Source organism: Xiphophorus hellerii, chromosome 2 (genome assembly GCF_003331165.1).
Source record: "Xiphophorus hellerii strain 12219 chromosome 2, Xiphophorus_hellerii-4.1, whole genome shotgun sequence".
Classification (NCBI taxonomy): Eukaryota; Metazoa; Chordata; class Actinopteri; order Cyprinodontiformes; family Poeciliidae; genus Xiphophorus; species Xiphophorus hellerii.
In genome coordinates, this window is record NC_045673.1 from 32,298,239 (window position 1) to 32,321,026 (window position 22,788).

The following is a 22,788-nucleotide window of genomic DNA, read 5'->3' on the forward strand; positions in this document are numbered from 1 at the left end:
TGCCTATATGAAATAATGTCAAGGAATAAAGAAAACATTCATTCAAAGTCAAATGCAGGTTGCATTAAAATAAAAAATCCTGAGTTCTAAATCATAACTTCCTTGATAGCATGGCTAGCTGAGTAATGCTGGTTCTGATTGGCTGCTTCTGACTGAGCTGAGTAATTCTGAAGAACACTGGAGGAACAGAGGAGAACGATTATTTTTCAGATTATCTGTCTTATGTTAGGACAGCAAAAGTTTTAATGCATATCTAAAATCTTTTTTTTCTTGTTGTTGCTTAAGTTACATGCTGCAGCTTTAAGCAGGTTCGGTGTGAGAGTTCACTGCTGGGTGGAAGTTGTGAAATAAATACGACCAGTAGCGGCGATCCAAGAGCGAGAGCAGAACCAGCGTCTTACACCGCCAGCTCGAAGACTTGAATTATTTTTCTGTTCATTTGTTTAAGCTTTCTGACCGTGATGCTAATGGACCTTACCAAGCTCCGCCCACAACCACCCACGTAACCGCAAGTCTCACAAACAAAGCCTCGCAGCGCATTGTTTCTATGTAAACATGACTCGATTAGTGCATCATTTCTACCGGATTTTCACAATATATCAGCTACTACAATGGACAGAGGAACTAACAAGTTCATGTCATCATCTGGGAGCAGGTTACTGGTTTCTCAGTCACAAGCTGGTTGCAAACCTGAGGCCAGCAGCTGTCAGTCAGTTATGGTAGAGCTGAAATTTGGTTTGTTGACTGAAATATGAGAAGCTACAGACTGATAGGAGGAACCAAAGAGCTCTGTAAAGGTAAAGGCAAATCTTCTGAAGTTGGGATATAATTAATTTAATTTTACATAATTACCACGGTAGAAGCCATTTGTTTGTCAAAATTTTATGAAATATATTTGTTCTATGTGATGTTTGTTGTGAATGACGTAAACTCACAAAAGAACGAGGTAATTAGTCCAACGTTTAGAAACTACAGTGGCTGTAATGCGCCACAGCAAAGGTAAACAAAGATAAAATAACCCGAACAGGTGATCAACTCAAAACCACTCCTACCTTTTTACTCTCTCTCTCTTTGTAGTTTAAGCACACCTGTTACCGTGGCAACCGCCTGCGCACCGCAAGACGAGCAAAGATTACTTTAAAAACATAACATTCAGTCCGTTACGATATCAAGTTTCCAGGCTTGATATTTATTTCTCGGTTATTAATCAGCGCTTCCCTGAACACAGTGATGGTTGATTGACTAGCTGTACTTGGTGCTAGAGTGGCTAACACGAGTAACAGTTTAGTCCAAAGACTTTTCTGCTAAAATAAAATCTTTAGTGTATGTCAGATACAGACACATTGGATATTGATCTGTTTAGCTAACGTAAGACTGTGTAGCAGACAGGCTTCAAGGTGTAGAAGTTGTATCAGTTCTGTCTTTATGCTGTACTTAGCTAACGGGAAGCTAAGTGTGTTTGTGAGACGGCCACGCACGTGACCACGTAGAATTAGCATCAGCCAATGAAAAGCGGCCCCTCTGGTAAGGTCCATCCGGGTGAGTGCTGGTAGTTAAGAGCTGCTTTACCTGCCGACCGGATGTCCTCATTAAGCCTCGATATAGCTCCGTCAAGTGTTTGTTTTTTAAATGGCATATTATATTCGTTGTGTTGATGCATTTTGACGTGCTTCTCTCCCGAAGTAATTTTGCACCGCAACACTCAAACTTCTCCATTCACTCTCAGAGTGTTAAAGTTCCACACCACAGGATTTGTTGCTGCACGCTTGCGCAGTGTGAAGGAAAGAGGAGATGAGCTGCACACGGAGGCTGCGAAGTGAGATAAATGTGATCGTTTTGGTGATCGACGATCACTGATCATACACTTTTTCACGGAAATCGGCCGATTATGATCGGTGGCCGATAGATCGGCACACCTCTAGTTAAGACATTAAGGCCTCGTCCAAACGTAGCCTGCTATCTGGGAAAGCAAATGTATTTTTATGCGTTTGCGCCTTTCGTGCACACGAAAACTCAATTTAATAACGATTATTTATATATAAAAAAATCTAACTAAAGGGGAGGTCTGACATAGCTTTGTATTTGTGTTTGCGTGAGTACCTGGGAAAACTGAGATTTTTTTATTGTATATATCAGAATAACAATGACAATCTCAAACAACAAGTCAATAACAAATATTACAAAAAAGAATATCACCACTCCTACTGTTAACAGATCTAATTGGAAACAAAGGCTAGAGCAAAATATTAAAGTTAGTGACAAAAAAAAAATTATTAAAGGGGGCTACTAACTGAAAAACTTCCATTAACTCAAACAATTGAATTGCGTTTAAATTCTGGGAAAACTTAGATTTAGGGTCGCATATTACAGTCTGCTAAAAAGAATGCGCCACATGAACCTCCTGCCGCCATGTTTAATTCCTACCAGGAAGTCGTGGTGGTTTTAAGCAATCTCATTGGCTGACATTGATCAACGCTCAGGGGTGGATTTATACGGGTTCTTGGTGGATGAAAACCTTTCTGAAACTGATCCCATGTGTACGATGTCATTTTTTAAAACAATGCGGCTGTGATCGCCGTTTTTATAAAAACCTGGCTACGTATTTCAAGGCCTCAGAGTTTGTAAAAGGAAAAGACATATCCAGTTTCCTGTTATTAATGAACGTTGGTATAAAATCTATTTGTAATGGTAGGACTCTGTGTCTCCTGCTCTTACCATCAATGTGCTTGTTCCTCCTCCACGTCACCAGCGATCCCAGAAGGAGCAGCAGCAGGCTGACACACACACAGCCCACGATGAGGCCTGTGTAGTCCTGCTCCTGTGCTAGCGTCACCTTGCCCAGATGCCTGATGGAGTCCGCTTGGCGCCACTGAACAATGGGAAGGGATTTGGAGTGTCAGGAGTGAAGGAAGTGTATGCTAAAATACTGTAACTAATACAATCAGGTTCTGTTCCCAGAGGGCTCAAGTTTCATGTTGTTAGTGGAGATTGCTATAATTTTTTATTTTATTTTATTTTTTTACAAACAAATGGGAATGAAATTAAAATAACTAGTTTGCTTGCAAGAATGACATCAGGTGTGCACAACTTGTAAGCCAGCTTTGCCCAGCTGACAGAGGTGTGAAGTAATAGTTGTTGTGCTCCCTTTATGGGTAGTGGTAGTTCTTTAAATGGTACAACCACCACCACAAGCATCCGGTAAAGGATGAGAGGAAAGATTTCAGGTCCAAACTTTCTTTAATAGAGCTGAGAGTGGTTTTTATTCATTTACACGCTCCCTGTCTCTTGAACAAACAGCTCTGAATGGTCTCCAACGATTCGTCAACTTTCTGCTCATATAACACTGAACATGCTCTTAGAACAACAACGGCTATTGGCAGCTTGAAATTACAATGAACCAATCACAGCAAACATTACTCAGACGGCTTCCTGAGCTCTTAAAGTGATACACACATGGTTATATTAGTCCATTTTCAACAATAGGGTTTTTTATTATTATTACCACCCAGCCCTGTCAAAACAGCATGACTCAAGACCCCTCCACAGTTTGTCAGAACATCAAATGAAATCAGACAGATAACTTGATTAAATACAGTTTCCAAATAATTCCTTTCACCAGATCTTCACTCTGCTGCCTCACTGGAAACTAAAATTACAAGCGCCAATTCAGGCAAAGTTTTGAAATCAGGGAACATTTCTCCAATTGAAGCTATCAAAGGCCTACAAAGATCTCTGAATGAGGAGTTTTCTGATCCCGGAAGCGTTCTCAATGGGAGGAAGTCCAACTGCACCACTGAATAAGAGCCGGAGCAGGGAGCAGCCCCAACAATATATATCATGTTTTACAATAAAGTAGGCCTAGTAATACACAAAATACAAACACTGTATTGCTGTGTATTCAGTACAAATAATACAGACTCATAATTTCACATTTTATTTAACAAAAGCTTAAATTCCAAAGTGCTTGCCTTCTAATGCCACTGCCATAAAAAAGGTTTATTTTGCATAAAATGTAAAACTTTTCACAAAATAAGATGTTGCTCTCTGAATGTGTAAATTACTACTGAAATAGTTTACTCTATCTCTCCTCTTATCAATTTGGTACACAATGAATTTATACTAATCTATATTTAAAGATATAGCTTTGAACAAGACCCAAAATATTTCTAATTAATAAGAAGGGGAAGTCGTGATCTGTAGCAGTCACGACTCCCTCGTTGAAGACCTCTGCGTTACGGTGTCCAGGTATGAGATGATGATCAGACAATCTCTTAGGAATCCGTGTCTGGTAGATTTAATTACCTGTACTGTGTCTGCAACTAGTGGTCAGGTGTGCGAATTTTAATTGGCCTTCAGATTTTTCCATCAATGTTTTAAAAAAAAAACAACAACAAAAAAACAGTCCTAGATGCTGTGAAGCATGTTTATTTGTGTTGGATCTGTGGTTTCTCCACTTAGAACTGAGACTCCTACATGTTGATTTCAGATCACGTTAACCTGCCAGTTATTTTTCCAGTGACACTTTACATAAGATTATCTGTGGCCTCAGTGGTACACAGAGAGGCTACACTATTTGCATTCAGACAGGATGTGATGCAGTCAGAGCTATGAGCAAACACACATACAAACTTCTACTTATCTTCTTAGGCCATCAAAAAAACACCTACCTTTTTTAGACACAATAGAGTTCTATATAAGAAAAAATTGAGAAAAAAAATCCATGTTTTACTATTACTTCAAATTATAGGAAATGCAAACATTTATGTTATTCAAATAATAGCATAAGTTTATTACTTTTCTTGGGACTGCCACCTAAAAAAAAGAAAGGCTAACTGCAATAGCCTGCTAAAAGAATAAGCATATTTTTTTGTTTACAGGTGCTACAGTATTAATTTACTTTTTATTTTAAAAAAAGTCATGCATTGGAAATACTTTCAATGTGTGAGTCTGTGCAAAGATTAAATCAGTAATATTGCTCCTGCTTTCACTAGGCTTAGTGGAAATAAAGTTCCTGCTGCAGAGGCAGTGCTGTGTGTGTAAATGAAGCCTCTCTCTACAAGCCTTGATGTTGGTTTGTGCAGCAGCAGGATATTGGCTGACTCTGGCCTGAGATAAGAAGTTTCGTCTGAAGGCCGGTTGACGAGTCAACAGTGATCAGCTTGATAAGGTTTAGTCTGGAGACGGACGGTGGATGTTATCTCCAAAGGAGTCTGAAGACTAGCAATGTCGGCTTGGCTTGTACATGATGAACATTTCATAACACTGTTAAAACTGTTGGCTGCTCAGAATTACATTAATTTACATAAAGACAGAAAAACTAATAATAATGTTGCAGTCATATCATAAAATGTTGCTGAAAGTAGTTATACCTCAAGCTGCTGTCATGTCTTTAAAGCATTTATGTCGCTTTTGATGCATTCTAGTCCCGAATAGTGTGTGTATATCGGGATCAAAGCTGTGGAATTCAAAGTGCAGCAATTATGTTTCCATATTTAAAAACTGGTGACCTCTAGGATTTAATTAATATACAAGTCCTTTCATAAGCATAAAGACATTTATTTATGTTTTGTGGTGTGAATCAATTAAAACTTCAAAACAAGTCCAATGGAGGGTCAGTAATAAAAAAAATAAAAAAAATCACAATTGCATTTTAATTGAAAACTCTAAAATCTATTAAATTAATCAAAATGAACTTGTTAAAGTCCAGGCCTACAGGAGAATTTTATTGCTGTAAGTGCTGCACCACTTTCACACTTTTCAGTTTGAAAGTAGAATTTTGATTCTTTGTTCTCAAAACTTGTAATACTTGAGTTCTCTTTCAAATATTCTCTGTGCTCTCTCAAATCTTTGTGTTCCCCCATACAGGCCCTACTTTTGCCGCAAGTTGAGTACTTAGTTGTCATTTCAACACTTTAAAATGTTGACGTCTCCTTGCACCTTCATGAATAATTCAAACTCTTTTTTTGCTTCCTTGCTGGTACTTCCGAGCCCTGTTCCTAACATTCCAATAGATTTTTCAGTATTTTGTCTCTGTTTCACCATCAAGAAAGAAACCTATGTGTGCAGAGAGCCTTTAAGTTATGCCTGATGACATATCCAATCTGCGAGTACCTTTCAGAAGCTGCTTGACTTACATTCAAGTGACAAGATGGACAGCTGGATAGTAACTCCATTCACTCATCACTCTGTGTAGCAGATTCTCACCAAGCGTCTTATTCATGAAGGACTGCATTAGGACGCGGGAGTTATTGAAGTCTCTCGCAAATGATGTGGTGCACATGGAGAATGTGGTGATTTCCCCCAGATTTCCTAGAGTTAGTTATAGATGTCAGTAAGGACAAATGGTTCTGTTGCTACCTTTAATTTGTTGCTCAGTGTCTGTTTCTTCTGCTCTTCCAGTGTAAAAGATATATAGATGCAGAAAATAAATGAAATACACATTAATATGGACTGAAAACACACTTTTTTTTAATCAGTGTGTGTTTGATCATTTCTGCCACACCAGTCAGCCTGTTTGTCCATCAGAAGCAGACACTGAGATAGGAAGCCATGATAAATTCTCTCTGTACACCTGATGGTAGAAACAGATCGGAGTTTTCATATAAATTTATTATGACTGGCTTTATTGATATTGAGGTTTTCTTCTCATATCCACCTGGGAAAAGATGCGCGACAGCCAGTATCAGAGTCATGATCTCACATGTTCAGGATCATGGTGAGACTAGACTGGATTTTTTTGGAGTTGTCAATCAGGTGGGATTAACTGGATTTGTGCAATGGTCTAGAATGAATTTGCACTGAGTTAAAGCAGTGCTGTTTAAGGAAAATGTAGGAATTTAAAACATATTCACGTATATACAATAATATTTATGCTTTATGGGGTGATGTGGTGGCGCAGGGACTAAGCACAACCCTCAAATGGAGGCCTTACACCTTGTTCCAAATTATTATGCAAATTGGATTAAAGTGTCGTAAATATTACATTTTTTGTTGTTCTATTAAATTTATAGATGGTATTGTGTGTCAGGGCTCTTTGAATACTATAATTAATTTCAGAGAGCTGGTTGATTAGTTTGTCTGATGAGCTCAATTAAAGGGAATCTACTTAAGAAGGATGTTCCACATTATTAAGCAGGCCACAGGTTTCAAGCAATATGGGAAAGAGAAAGGATCTCTGCTGACAAAAATCATCAGATAGTGTAGTGCCGTATGACAAGGTATGAAAACATTAGATATTTAACAAAAACTGAAGCGTTATTGTACTGTGAAGAGATTTGTGGCTGATTCAGAACAAAGATGGGTTTGTACAGATAAAGACATAATGAGGAAGGTTTCTTTTAGACAAATTCATTGGATTAAGAGAGCAGCTGTTAAAATGTGCTTACAAAGCAGCAAACAGTTATTTGAAGCTGCTGGTGCCTCTGGAACCTCAAGGTGGAGGATCCGCCAGAGGCTTGCGGTGCATGAACCTACTATTGGGCCCCTAACCAGAGCTCATAAGCAGAACCGGTCTCAGTGGGCCCAGCAGTACATGAAGATTAATTTTCATACAGACTTGTTCACTGATGACTGCTGGGCAACCCTGGATGGTCCAGATGGACGCAGTAGTGGATTGGTGGTGGACGGCCACCACGTCCCAACACAGCTGTGACGTCAGCAAGGAGGTGGTGGAGTCATTTTTTGGGCCAAAATCATGGGGAGAGAGAGAGAGAGAGAGAGAGAGAGAGCTGGTCGGGCCCTTCAGAATCCCTGAAGGTGTGAAAATGACCTCAGCAAAGTATCTGGACTTTCTGACTGATCACTTTCTTTCATGGTTCAAAAAGAAGAGCCGTACCTTCAGTAGCAAAATCATCTTCATGCATAAAAATCCACCATCTCATGCTGCAAGGAATACCACTGTGTCATTAGCTGCTATGGGCATAAAAGGGGAGAAACTCATGGTGTGGTCACCATCCTCCTCTGACCTCTGACCTCAACCCTATTGAGAACCTTTGGAGTTTCCTCCAGCAGAAGATCTGAGGGTGGAATGCAGTTCATATCAAAACAGCAGCTCTGGGAAGGTTTTCTGACATCCTGCAAAGAAATTCAAGCAGAAACTTTCCACAAACTCACAAGTTCAATGGATCAAGAATTGTGCTGTGATATCAAAGAAGGGATCCTATGTTAACATGTAACTCGGTCTGTTAAGATGTTTTTGATTGAAATAGCTTTTGATTTTAGTACATGTGACCACTTAATGCTGCACATTCAAAGAATGCAGTTCTTTATAATCCATAAAATGTTTAGAAAATTTGCTGTGCATAATAATTTGGAACAGTGCATTTTGAGTTTTTTATTTTTGAAAAAAATACTGTTCTCATTGTGAGCTTTGTTCAGTAAAATTTGATTTATACTGTAATAGTTCATTACTTGAAAATTATACTGACCATCATTTGCTTTGACCATTTAAGAAAATCGGAGAAAATATCACTTGCATAATAATTTGGAACATGGTGTAATTCTCGACGAGACTGTCACAGGTTTCCCAGCCTGGTGACTTTTGCCACATGTCTTCCCCCTTCTCTCAATACCCATTTTACTGTCATTTCACTAGCAAATAAAGGCCACTCTAGCCAATAGAACCTTTAAAAAGCTTTATGCAGGGGCTGGGTTAATAGAATATTTTTTGTCTTTGACTTTTGTTTAAGGGTGATGGAAAAACCTGAAGGTCATCCATCATTTTGACAGATTATAATTCACACACTGCATAGAAAGGTTTCCAAGTATTTGTGTCTAGTTTCCACTGCAAATATCTTAGTGCACTTAAATTAAGACAAAAATGGCTTACAAGAAACTTCTCTGCAGGATACAGGAGTTTGTTTTAAGTTAAATATCCAATCTAAAAGTGTCTTGTTATAAGTGAAAGAAAAATCTGCCAGTGGAATTAACATTTTGCATCAATATTCAAGAATTATTGACTAAAACATCACCTCTTATGTCTTGCAGAAAGTTTCTCTAAGCAACACTGACTTAGTTTCTAATAAGCCAGTGTTGTCTTATTTCAAGTGTATGAAAAATGTTCACTGGAAACTAGACAAAAATACCAAAAACATCTGGTAAGATTTTGTTTTTGAAGTGTACACTTGACCACATGGTGTAGATGTTCAGACATTTTTACTTTAACATATAGAGGTAACTAAATAAAAAAGTCTCATCTCTGACAGGGGCCGCATGTATAAAAGTGTGCGCAGTTTTCACACTTAAACTTTTTGTACGGAAAAATTTAGAAAAGTGTGGCGCACAACAAATTCGGATGCATAAATCCGTGCCGCACTTTTCTTTATAAATCCAAATTTGCGGGAAACAGAGTGCAGCTGCTGGTCCGTGCTGATCGTGCAAATGCCTGTTTGAACAGCAGAGCGTTCAGTCGGGATTTAAAGACAGTCAGAGAGTCATTGAGTGGGAATGTGGACGTTTATTATAAGTAGTGGAATCATGAGCAGAAGTTGTACATTTACAGAGTAGAGATGCTTTTTGTCCATAAAGGCGCATTCACAAAGCGGGCGGCTCGACTGAAGGATGACTGCAGCCGGACCGGTACCGGTACCGCACTGCTCCTTCTATAAGTTTTGCTCAGAGATCCAGGATAATCAGTCTGGATTAATCTAAATGCTAATGAACCATCATCAACTTTTCCCAGCAGATCAATATGATCAAACGCTCCCTCTGAATCCTTCCATTGGTGATGTTCTCCATCAGAGCCAAAGCGCTCCACAGTTAGCGGCTCACCTTTATGCAGCTACTTGAATACGTGTGATTGTCCACAAACCTCCATCACCTTAAAAATAATCAAACCTGTTTGGAGTTAATCTGCTGATCAAACCATGTTCTATTTTTTTTTAGTGAGAATGAAATTACCCCAAAGACGCATTTCGCACAGAACATTGTGTTACATCTTTATGAGACAAAAACTGAGAAAATGTATTTTTTACATAGTGAGGTTTTTGCATCCTTTTATTTTTGCTTTCTTTATTTTGTGTGTGTGTTAGCTTATTGTCTGATGATAAACGCAGTTCACTTTCATCTTTTACATTTAAACAATAAAATCTTAAAATCATGAAAAAAACATCGGGTTCGATGCTTCTTGGTCTAGATAACCGAATGTAGTCAGATTTCAGTGTATTTAGGGGAATTTTGACACGTTGTAGTTTGATATTGTCCACAGAAAAAGTTTGCGTGGCTGCCACACATTTTCACGCCAGCAAAAAAGTGTGCGTATATTTATGCAAACTTTGACGCAAAGTTAATTTTTATGCATGATGACTTGTGCGTAAAATATGGTGTCACACATTTTATGTGCGCACACACGCTTTATGCATGAAGCCCCTGGAGACTGACCTCAATGTGCTAACACCATGAAGAGTTATGGGGAAGAGGCTGTAGAGCTTGTCAGGTACAGAAGAAGAAGAACTCCTCCTGCTGAAGCTTGAGGGACAAGAAAACTCCTCATTCAGAGAGTCTGGTAAACTTCTAAACACTTCAACTGGAGAAAAGTTCCCCGATTTCAAAACTTTGATGCTTCTAATTCCAGTGTCCAGTGAGGCAGCGGAGCGTGAATTCATCTTGTAGACCAGGATCAAAATTCTGAGACGCTTACACTCAAGCGAGTGCACAGTTCAGGTCCATACGGATCAGGAGGCTGTAGTGAGAGTGTGTGTTCAGGCCATAGCAGGTGAATCATTGGGAATTTAACTCCAGTTGTTTCATTTCATTGCTTATACGTTACTGCGGCCACAATCAGTGGTTTTTGTCAGTTACATTCATTTGCTTGATGTGGACTTTGTTCTCAGCTTGTTTGGACTGACTATTCATTTAAACCAAATGAAAATAAAATGTAATTGAATATCGTCACTTTCCTAAAATAACAGCCTAAGTTATATTTTTGCCAAAAGTGATTAAAAATATATAAATAAATAGAAATAATTGTTTGTCTAACAGATGATTTAGCAAAAACAAAAAACAAAACACCAATCACTATTGGCCAAAAATGACATAGGTCATTATTATTATTTTAAGAATTGATGAGTAAAAATTGAATTTAAAAATTTTTTTATCCTGTCAGACAACGCAAAATTCTAGCGGAAACTATACCTGATCACGATACTGATCAGGTATAGTTCACCGCATACACAAACACTCTGCACTGGTGCTGAAAACATCAGTTCATGCTTGTGTGTCGCTCCCAGAAGAGTACCTGGAACAAGCCTGAGCGAGGAGGATGTGTGTGGGTGTGTTTTTCTGTGCAAACATGCGTTCGGGGCGTGGACGTGTTTTTTGTGGTGCCTGCAGTTCTTCTGCAAACAAAGTGCTGCCCTAATTAAAGCGTGTTTTGTTTACAGACTGTTGCAGGTGTAAGGAGAACCAGGAAGTAAACGTTTGAGGGCGAGCGAGCATGTCTCACCTCCACCTGCAGCTCCTTGGCAGTGGCGGCCTGCAGCTGGGTGGGAACGGTGCACTCCAGGGTATTTCCGACCACCGTCAGACTCTCGCAGCTGTGGTTAGAAACGGTCAGGACCTGGCACTTCATCGCCTCCCTGTCCATCCGGTCGCCCTGCGAGGCCACAGCAGAGCAGGTGGAGGAAAGGAGGTGAGATGGGGAGAATCCGACCGAGGAAGAACAACACACCGGGAGAGATGAAGAAGGGAAGGAATGTCTAATTAGAAAGAGGCAGAGATATGTTTTTTGTCTTTTTTTTTTACTCCAGAAGACAAACTGAAACATTTGTCTCCTCTCATTAAAATTTTGATTTGTATGTCACAAGCTTCAGCATGCTTCTGGGATCCAGATATGCAACATCACTAGGAATTTTCCTGACTCTGTTTGTTTTCCTACTTTTTGGGTCATCTCTACTCCCCCCCACATGTGACTCATCTGCTGAATGTTCCATCGTCCAATCTACAATTTTGTGACAGTGCTCGTTTTACAAATGAATTCCTACCAAGGATTTGGCACAATTTGTTCTTCTTTTTTTTCCTCTTTCCAGTTTTGAATTGTACAAACAGAACATTTCCAAACACAGCGTTGCTTTAAACCTCCCCTGGTATAAAGCAGTTTATTGTCTCCTCTCCAGTCCCGTCCAAGTTGAAAAACCACTCCCAGCCAGCTTGCTGCCACCCAAACACACCAGATCGCTTCTGTTTTTACTCATGAAACAGTTGAAGGGATGAAGATGAGTGCGGGTCATCCTATCCCTGTTGTTATTTTATAGTTATATTAGAGCAAAGTATGAAATGGAGCAGTCTGCCCTGGGGTGTTTCATGTTGACCTTTTACCCTTTAGAAACTAAAGGGACAATTTAAAGTTGTTGTTTTCCATGACCTACTCGCAGCCTGCTATAAGGACATGGAGTTACATTGTATCTACTTTTTTAGCTCATATTATAAAAGAGTTGACAGGCCTACAAGAAATAGAAATAAGATTTAGTATAACATTTTCAGAAAATAATGCATAATTCAATATAATCACACAAGATTTGAACAGAAACATTGAGAGATATCAAGACAGATAAACTTGTGTGCAGTGTGGTTTGAGTGAATGTGGATAAAATGGTTTGTTTACAGGTGTAGAAAGAAAGCGTAATAGCAATACCTGGGAATAAAATGGGGGTACCGACCAGCAAAGGGGCAAACTGAACCCAAACACAAAAAATCCCCAGAACCTCTTCCAGACAGACCCGGTGTTCTATCAGTGCTACCTTGTCAGATTTTCCTACCATAGCATGGATAGATAGCCAAGTCTGTCCAAAACTGCTACCGTTATGTTTACAAACAGAAAGCTATAGCAAGTTGTGTTAATGTTAAATATATTGGATAACATTATTTGAGTGATGGGACTGAAGTGGAAGCTTAGGAGTTATGTTTAGCTTAGCATTGGAACAATTTATATACATGACAAAACCACAAGAAGATCACTTCCTTCATCTGAATATCCTCCCCATTTAAAATGAAAAGCTATCGATGTATGCACTACTCCTTTTACTAGAATATCCTACCTGTTAAAAATATTTTAAATACAGAGGTGTAAGAATAAAACAGTGACAGGGTGAAACAGGTTTTTATTGGAATTAAATTAAACGCAGACAAATACAGATCACTGCAACTCTTTTTTTCACATTAATACGTTGTATGTCTGTTATCAAATGCAGCGCAGACACAATGTGTCACCGAACTGCACAGGTCACTGTGCTCCTGAAATGATAGGATATGCTTAATATACACTAATATTACACCGCTATTACACAGCTTCAATGTCACATAATATCTCTACCAACATCTACTAAACCTTTATTTATCAAGGTTTAGTAAAAAAAAAAAAAGTGTAATTAAACTAAAATATTTTAAAGTATAGGGGCAAAATAGCTCACAAAACAACTTATTTTGTCCTGATGAACTGCCAAACAATGACTTGTTTACAGCAGTAACGACATTGCAGACAGCAAACTAAAGCCATTTATAAATATATTTACAAGCTGCTGTCATGGAAACTAAAAACATGAAATAATACAGCAGCTTCATGAAAGCCAAGTATAAAATAAATGAAATAAAACTTACCGTAATCTATGATGAAATAAAACATGTGAAACGAAACTTCCACAGGTAGGACGTATTTCTAAGAAATGTGCTGACTAAGCAGTATGTGACGTAGCCTCGATGTGCACATTACCACAAGGTAGGACGGATTTATGGGTAGCACAGATAAACAGGGTTAATTGGTGCTCTGCGAATTCGAACCATCATCTTGTACCTCCACTTGTAAGAATTGTGATTGTCACTTGAAGGGTTGTTGCACATGAGTGAGGTGTTTTCTCTCTCTGCTGGTGGCCACTAGAGGGCGGAGTGCAGCAGAGATGCTCACACAACTGCTCTGCATCGAGGCATTAGAAAGAAAATCCAAAGTCTGAGGGTTTTCCCATGTCCTATCTCTAGCCATCTGTTGTTCTTTGGGTTTTCCATAAGTCTAAGGATGCATTCACACCATCCACATTTAGTCTGCTTTAATCAAACTTTAGTTTGCCAAGAGAGTCCGGTTTGTTTGGGGAGGTGTGTAATTGTGCGATCCAACTCTGATGCAGACCAAAAAAGCAAAATCTGGTCTGCCTAAAAACCTAAGCCTCAGTTAGGTTGAAGTGAACTTGAATGCATGTGAACTTCAAGTGGAACAGAGACTGCTCCAAAGGCAGGAGAGCAGGGCATTCTGGGTAAACACTACCAAAACAAACATGCATGTCCAGCGCCTCATGGTCTTATACCAACGACAAAAGTTGAAATCCTACAATGGCTCACATCTGATGCCACTCCGTTTGTTTAGAAGGAAGCTTTTGTGTCGTTTCCTTCAGTGTTCAGCACCACTACAGGTGAGGAGGGGAATAGGTTGCTCTCAGTGTTTCCGATGTTTCACTCAGTGCAGTTTGAAAGAGAACCACAGCAGCTGAAAATGTAAGAAATGTTGCAATTTTGGTCTCCAATTAAACTAAGTCTGCTGGTGTCTGTTTGGTGTGAAAACAGCCAAACAGACCGTTAGCTGTTTGGCAAGCCTGCTTCCCTGTTCTCCTCTCCAAGGTAACCATCCATGTTTTTTTACTGAAAATGTTCTGCTTTGTTCCTTTCTGGGTCCCTCATTAATAACTTTTGCTCCTGAGTGTTACCTTGCATGTGGGTCAGACTGACCTACACGAAACCATGACGGCACCTTTTTTATTCCAACCTATTTTCGTTGCACACTCAAGGAACTTAAGATATTTGTTTCCTGTAGTTAGGCATCATAAATTGTATAGACAATAATTAATTGCTCACATCTCATGTGATGATCCAATTTTTAATTTTTAAATTTTAAGTAATTATTTTCTTCTCATTAATTCTACATATTAAAACATAACCAAAGTAACCAGCACCCAAATGAAGAGTACCTGTCGTTTTCTTTCTTTTTGTAAATTTAGGAGAAGTGAGCTGCAGTTTCATCATGTCTAGCCAAACAGCTGCCATTTCAAAAGGGAATTAACTGAAATAATCGAATTTGAATAATACATAATAATCTGTGCAACAGAAACACACTGTGTGGGACTGGAGGCACACACACCAGCAGTGTTTGGATTTAAGTAATGAAGTTTGACGGAGCGTTTCACGCTATGAGAAAACACAGAGCATCCTTCTCTTTCCTGTCTCCTCTAATTCTCTTCTGTTTGACTTTTCTTGTCTGTCATCCTTTGTTTCTCTCTCCCTGTCACAGGCCTGAACAGAAACACAGTTTTCTGAGTGCTGCACGGGGCAATAAAGCGAACGATCACATTCCTCGCGTGACAGTTTGGGATTTTCCAATTTGACACAGAGTGGAGTCTTGCACCTGTTCCTGCACACGCACGCACGCCTACACACAGACACACACACACATTTTCTGATGCACATAAACGCGAAGCACATTTTGAGCTCATACCGAGCCGCTCACTAGGGCAAGTTCATGGGATACAAGCGTTGTGCGGAGAGAAGGCAAAGTCAGAAGAAAGTGTCACAGTGATAACAGTCCCTGAAAATAAGCTGTCAGGATTATAATTAGAAGTGAGTTTCCTGAGGCTCCCACATGCAGATCGGCAGCGATAACCGACTGGTTCTGAGCCAAGACCAGCAACTTGGGTTTTTCATGTTTTGGCATGCGAGCGCAGAACTGTCAGTCACAGGTAAATGCTGTTTTGTGCGGCTGTTTGCTAAAAATTTTGAGGCTGGCGTTATCACATGGCGCTTAATGAGGCCTTTACACCAGAGGCCGGGGTTATCAGATGCTGGTTAATGTGGCTTGTTGCGGTGCTTTGACTTTTACCATCCCCCCCAACCAGCCCCTCCCTCTTGGTGAGAAGATATGCCCCCCTATGGGGTGAGGAGGGGATACATGTTAGGCTGGTGGTTTTAGTATGGGGACCAAGGTCACGTCTGGGAAAGAAGGAGAGGACCAAAAAAAAAAAAAAAAAACAGAGCAGTGTGGGTTCTATGTGAGAGGCTCAGCACAGCTGCCACAAACTGTTAGGCTGCAGACAAAAAAAAAGTGGAGAAAAATGTATTTCATTGTGTTGCTAAAACGGGGTCTGGGGACTGTGGCCTGTTTGAAAAGCGGCGTTAATATGTCAAGAGGTTTGACCTCAGCCAGAACAATGCTAGTGAACGGAGAGCACACAACCAGAGCTACAGCCGTGGAGGAGAGATGGGGCGGGGCCAAGCGATGGGAAACAGACCCCGCTTCCTGTTTTTCTTTCTGTATTGTTTCCTTCCCAGCTTGACCTGGTCTCCTGGACGTGTGAATGTGTGTGAGGACTGTGAGGTACGGGGCAATGACCTGTGTGTGTGGGTGGGTGTGCGGGTGTGTGCGTGTGTGTGTGTGAACTTTGACCTGGCTCCTGACTCTGGACAGTCAAACAACCCATTCTGCGAACTCTTGGTAGTGTTGGCATTGGTCACGGTGGGCAGCATGTGCATCTGCTTTTGAAATTTGCCACGGCTCATAAATCCGAGATTTTCTTTTACTCGACATCCATAACATTTTCAGCAGTATTTCTAGTTTTGCACCTGTTTCTCTCAAAGGGATGTAAAACAAGAACCTCGCCAAGGTTTACTGTTCTGTAACCGATCTCGGCTGTTCTCCAGTTTGCTGAAGAAGTTGTTCTTAGGAGGTCTCGCAAAACATTTTCACGTCTTAAGACTTTACAACCACAAACTTGTAAGGTGAACCCCTGAAATAAACTCCAAGGCAAACATTAACATTCAGAAGTCCCCTAATTAGTGAACATAATGAACCAAACATAAAAACCAAACGTTAGGCTGGTGGTGGGTTACAATTCTTATTATATATATTTGTATGTTTGCTTGTTGTTCTGGTTTCTTGGTTTTGTTTTCTCTTTCTGCAGGTTTAGAGTCAGAACCTGTTGACTTGTGTTCTCTCTATACTCTCTCATTTCTCTTTTTTCTCCTCTTTTCTTTTAAACTTTCTTTTCTCCTTTCTTTTGTGTGCCCATGTTCATTATAAATAAAACCAAAGAAAATTCTAAAAATGTTTCACATTAATATCAAGAGGAGCATATAATGCTGTAATGCTCCACTCATGAAAGTAAATCTGTCGGGTCTGACCTCGACACGCCGACAACAATTCTGAGTGCCACACCACCGGACAGGACACGTTTAAAAATAGAACGAAAAAAAACAATGTAAGCACCCTCACTTTGAGCTCCACGATGCTCTTGTTGTCCTTGGATGTCAGTTTGGGGTCCTGGAACAGGGGGTCCTCCACATAGATCAGGTCCTTCTGGTCTGTCAAGTAGCCATCCAAGACAAATGCCACCTTGGTGACCACCGGCGGCTGCAGAGGTAGCTTAGCCAGAGAAGGCGTGGTGCACTGGATGGAGGTCCGGTTTTCACCGTACACACAGCTCTGAAGAGGATGCATACAGCAATGTTAGACAAATAGAAATGCTAGAAAGGACAAAACCCCCCAAAAACAATGATGTTTGTGTTCTCAGTTTGGCAACTTCTTATTTGCACCAAACACATTACACAAGGCAACAGCTGCTGCCTGAGCGTTTTATCTCATGCTGGCTTCACAGTTTTTGTCCACATTTGGACCTCCATGTAAGAAACAAACATGTTACAGGATGGGAAGCAGAACGTTTTGATGATGACGTATTCATTTTCACGTGTTTCGTTCGATTAGGAGGGAAAACACAAAAAGCAGAACAGATTCTAGTCAACGAATGTATCATGACAGTTCAATGACTGATGGGGAGTTTTACATTTTATGAAAAGTCTTCCCTTCCTCTAAAACAGCACAATCAAAAAATTAAACCGTCACACATACGTTGTACAAGAGTGTCATAGTATGAGAAGAAAGTTGTGCGAGAATAAAATTGTAATTATGAGAACAAAGTGATAATATTATGAGAAAAAAGTAACACAAAATAAAATACTGTGAGAAAAACATCGTAGAATAACTTTGAAATTATTCGAGAATAAATCCATAATATTTGCAGAACAACGTCGTAATAAGACGAGAATAAAATCGTTTTAATCCACACATCAACATCAAATTATCAGTAACAGGACTTTGTAACTATTTGAAAGAAAGAACCATACGGTCTTGACAAGCTGGTCACATGAAACATTAATAACTCTATCAAAACTTTTCTCTTCTTAAAACACCTTTGTGCGACTTTCTTCTAGTTATATTGCATCGTTACCCTGCTAATGCTATGACTTTATTCTGGTAATAAAAACCTTTTAAAATGAGTTGCAACTGGTTGCTGTGCAACGGTTTAGTGGAGTATCTGTTTAGTATTTTTGTATTATGATGTCGTCCAGCATGAATGTCACGGCTTTATATTAAGAAGCAGGGTTTCCCCCAGAAAACTTGCTAAGCCCAGTGGTCGGGGCGTCGAGGTGGTCCACCATGTTTTTGTATTAAAAGATGTTAAGTTGACAGGAAATGTAAAAATAATACTGGATAATTATATGTTACAGGAAAACATCGCCAGTGAAACGATATTTAAACCCACAACTAGTCTAAAACAACAAATCAAAAAATACAATTAAATGAAAATCAATTGTTTGCACTTCTGTTTAATCCAAATTAAGTCAGCGGCTCTATCAGGCCCCCAGGGCTTCAGGGGCCACATAAATGCTAATATTTTAACACAGACCACAGATACATAAATGTAACATTTATTTATTGACCATTTATCAATGGTGTTAAAGGCGCTGGCAAGTTTACTTTGTAAAACTTCAAAGAACAGTATTCATAGTTGGAATGTTTTGTTGCCATAGCAACAATCTGATGCTGTGAGTTTAATCTTTGAGTTTGAGCTCTGTTTGTTCACAAATACACATTAGTAAACTGCAATTACAATTTATTGCTTTTTAGGTTGGCCAATTAAACTACTCTCCCTCTCCCAGATTAAATCGAACACAGAAGCTGTTAGAGATGCTGATGATTTTAGCAGCAAGAGGGACCCCAATTATCAAAGTTAAATTCTGCTCAAGGCCTCATACAGCCTTGGACCGGTTCTGAATGATGAGTTAAAGCTGCTGCACTGCGCAGAGATGTGCAACAAATATAGGCGCCGGAACAGGGGTCTAAGGGGGCCTTTGCCCCCACTTTATGGCCCTGCCCTGCCCATCCGCTGGTTCCGCCAGACATTTACACAGGCTTCACACAACTCTGACAATTCATGGCTGACATCTCTCTGTGTTTGTATGCAGACAGAGGTACAGATAAAACCTACAGCACTGAGATTTGGACCAAACCTAAGGCTCCAGATCATAACAGTCACCCAAAGGTTTACACACATGCGGCAGCTTCGTTTACACACGAAGATGCCATTTACACACAGCACCGGTTCATGACACCAGTTCAGATGTCATGAACCGGTCTGACATCTGAAAAAAGGCTTGGACTCTTTTCCGGTCCAGGTCTAAACCAATTCTGACTAAAAATTAAACGAGATTTCTGTATTTGTCACCATTTATAGAACTGTGACGATGTTTTCTTTCTAATGACGTTGGGATGAAAAAAAAAGACATAGGGCCCATGTCCATTTATGGGTCCAGATCAAATGCTCACCTACACTTTGCCCAGAGCGAGAAGGACCTCGCTGCAGCAAACAGGAAGGGCGGGACGGACCACTGTCAGTCTCATACCTTATTTAGAAATGGGACCATTGCACTCCGGAAGTGAAGGGGGCGCTATTTGCTATATTTTCCGCGGTCTCCCGTTTTTATTTTCTTGTGAAATCTGTGATATAGCTTCATCTTTAGGAAGGAGTTTCACTCTCAACATGTATTTGAACTTCTCTCTTTTATTTACTTCAGCGCAGCTCACAGTTTTTAACAAATTCCGTAGCTTTCTGTGTACTTCTAAATCTGCTCCTTAGTCGCATCTTTTCGGGCCTGCTACTGCCTCTACTGGCGTAGGGGTGGTAACACAACTAATATAATTACATTACTAAGTCAGCATACCACAACGTCTTTATTATTTCTTATTAATTCTGGCATTACTGGAACCGTAAAAGATAAAGTCCCTCACAAAACACCATACCTTTTCATTTCCTTTAGGAAGTAGAGCTAATTAAATGACATAAACAAAACCTGAAAGTGGTTCCAGTTTCACACGATGGCCAACCTGTTGAAACTGTGGCTAATTTTAAATACCCCGGGTTATTCCTGGACAGTCAGCTCATTTTTGTAGAAAACACTGGCTATATTTTTAAGGAATATTTTCACAGACTATCTTTTTAGAAGACCCAGTGATCTTGGGGTTACCTAACTAGAGTTTGTGTACAACCTCTAGTTAGGTAGAGGTGGTTGAGTTAAAATGTTAAAACTTAACATTTTAACTTGACTTTTAACTCATCTCAAGTTTTAACTGTTGAGTGTTTTAACTTTTCATCTTTTCAGCTGGTTTGGTCACATGAGCTGCAGACTACCAGACAATTTTTAAAGAAAACTTTCAGTGGCAGGTAAAACAGTAGGTAAAAGTTTGAGCTCATGAAGGCCTTATTGTGTTCATCTGGTAACTATAGAACATTTATTAGAAGTGATTTATTGACAGTGTAATAATTATTCTTAGCCAAACTAAATTATAGCATTTACCTATAGCATGCTAAGTGTTTTACTCGATGCACAAACTATTGATATCGTGATTTTATGAAAGAGTTTTATTTTATCGTTTTAGTGTCGAAGAAACATTTCCACCTTGGAAGACTAAATTGTTTAGCCATATTTTTCCTATATATAAGACTCTACCAACAAAAAGTCTCAGAATAATATACATGGCACAGTAAAAATAAAAATGTGAATTATTGATTATATCTGTTTAACAACCCGGGTTATTCGTCCGTGAACCTAATTAATTTGTTTATTGACTTTTGCTCAGTTAAATTTCTTATGTATACATTGTAAATGGTACTTTTATTATAGTTGATCATGTTGTTTTTCATGTCTTATTTCTTTTGTTCCTCCTATAATTGATGGCGATATATAGATATTATTTATAATGTATAAAGGTATTGTTTATGTCACCTAATTAGCTCTACATCCTGAAGAAAATGGAAAAATATGGTGTGTTAGAAGATAATTTATCTTTTACGTTGCCAGTAATGGCGAAATTAATAGTAAATAAAGATGTTGTAGTATTCTCATTTAGTGACATAATTATATTAGTTGTGTTACCACAAGGAGCAGATTTAGAAGTACACAGAAAGCTACGGAATTTGTTAAAAACTGTGAGCTGCGCTGAAGTAAATAAAAGAGAGAAGTTCAAATGCATGCTGAGAGTGAAAATCCTTGAATGAAGCTATATCACAGATTTCAAAGGAAAATAAAACGGGAGACTGCGGATAATATAGGAAATAGCGCCCCCTTCACTTCCGGAGTGCAATGGTCCCATTTCCAAATAAGGTATGAGACTGACAGTGGTCCATCCCCGCCCCTTTCTGTTTGCTGCAGCGAGGTGGACTTGCTTCCAAAAGCCAATCATTCATCAGTAGCCATAAATATCAATGGCTGCTGATCGTTCTCAGGTCTCTGTTGGCTGTTGAAATTCATTTTTGTCAGCTAAATAACAGGCACATTAAAGTTTACTCATGTTGTTTTTCATTTTGTTTTTAATGCAAAAATATTGTCAGCAGTCTGGCTGGTTATCTGTCCCACTCAGACATCTCTTTCCCGCACAATTTGTGGAACATGCAGCAAATATAATCTGCGCTGCCTTTTGGTTTTAGACCCCCAACATCCAGATAGCGCTGCTGCGCCGTAACGTGATGATACGCTGGAACCATTAGGTTGTCCTGCTGCTCCAAACTGGCATTGCTGGAGGATATTTGACATCTATTTTATTTATTTATTTTTTTTAATGTTCCAAATATTTGACCAGTCGTGATTTTTGTCATATCTATCTATCTATCTATCTATCCTGTGGCTGTATTGTGCACATTTTTAATGTAATAAGTAGCTGAGCATAGGGCGCCCGCAGCTGTACGCACTGTGTATCTTGAGATTTTCCTTTAAGTAAAACATTAAAGAATATATATATATTTTTAATTATCTAACCTACAGTATTTAGTATTAACAACATTTAGGAGAAAAAAAAGATCTATTGTGTCAAAACATCTTGTATGTAGCGAGTCTGTGTGAGTCCTGGAGGTCCGCACAAAGCCTAAATGTTATTGGTCAGTTTACTTTTGTAAATTTGGCGGCTTGGCGATTTTCTGTAAGCTAAAAATGAATGAGCGGAGTTTGAATCCTCCCATAGTTCTAAGATCAGTCGTTTGGATCCTGCCAGAGCTTTTTACCGTGTGCGCGGTTCTGGCGGGTCGCCGGTTTATGAGCTTTTTGTGTGTGTGAGTGTGTGTGGGTGGGGGTGGGTGTGCGGGTGTGTGTGTGTTTTGGCAAACTGAAGAGCTAACGGGTCACCCGGTTGGACAACTGTTTAACCCGATACTGGTGCCTTCACACCAATGAGGTAATGATGACAAAACCTTCATACAAACATGGTGTTTTAATACCGTCGATCTGTATTCAGCTGTTCTTAGGTTGGCTGCAGGCATTTATCCTCTTTTACATTTTTCCAGACTCCAGTTTGGAAAATGGAATAAAGTCCATTCCGCCATCTAAATGCACTGTGTAAAGCTGCCTTCTGCATGTTCCCCACTGACAACTTAACATTTTTTTCTGATTATTTCCCACCAAATCTCTATGACCACAGCGCATTTAATAGCAAAC

General features: G+C 39.5%; 1 protein-coding gene across 3 annotated transcripts in view; it reads right to left on the reverse strand.

The window, feature by feature from the left end:
* met (MET proto-oncogene, receptor tyrosine kinase) overlaps positions 1-22,788 on the reverse strand; it is a 109,698-nt gene that overhangs the window by 25,942 nt on the left and 60,968 nt on the right. For 2 of the 3 annotated variants that reach the window (XM_032548112.1, XM_032548097.1), the window contains exons 11-13: positions 17,234-17,449; positions 11,441-11,590; positions 2,716-2,869 (exon numbers count right to left, since the gene is read on the reverse strand). In XM_032548112.1, coding sequence (XP_032404003.1) covers positions 2,716-2,869; positions 11,441-11,590; positions 17,234-17,449 — 520 coding nt within the window. The remainder of the gene's footprint in view (positions 1-2,715; positions 2,870-11,440; positions 11,591-17,233; positions 17,450-22,788) is intronic. The other variant, XM_032548104.1, reaches the window with a different exon arrangement.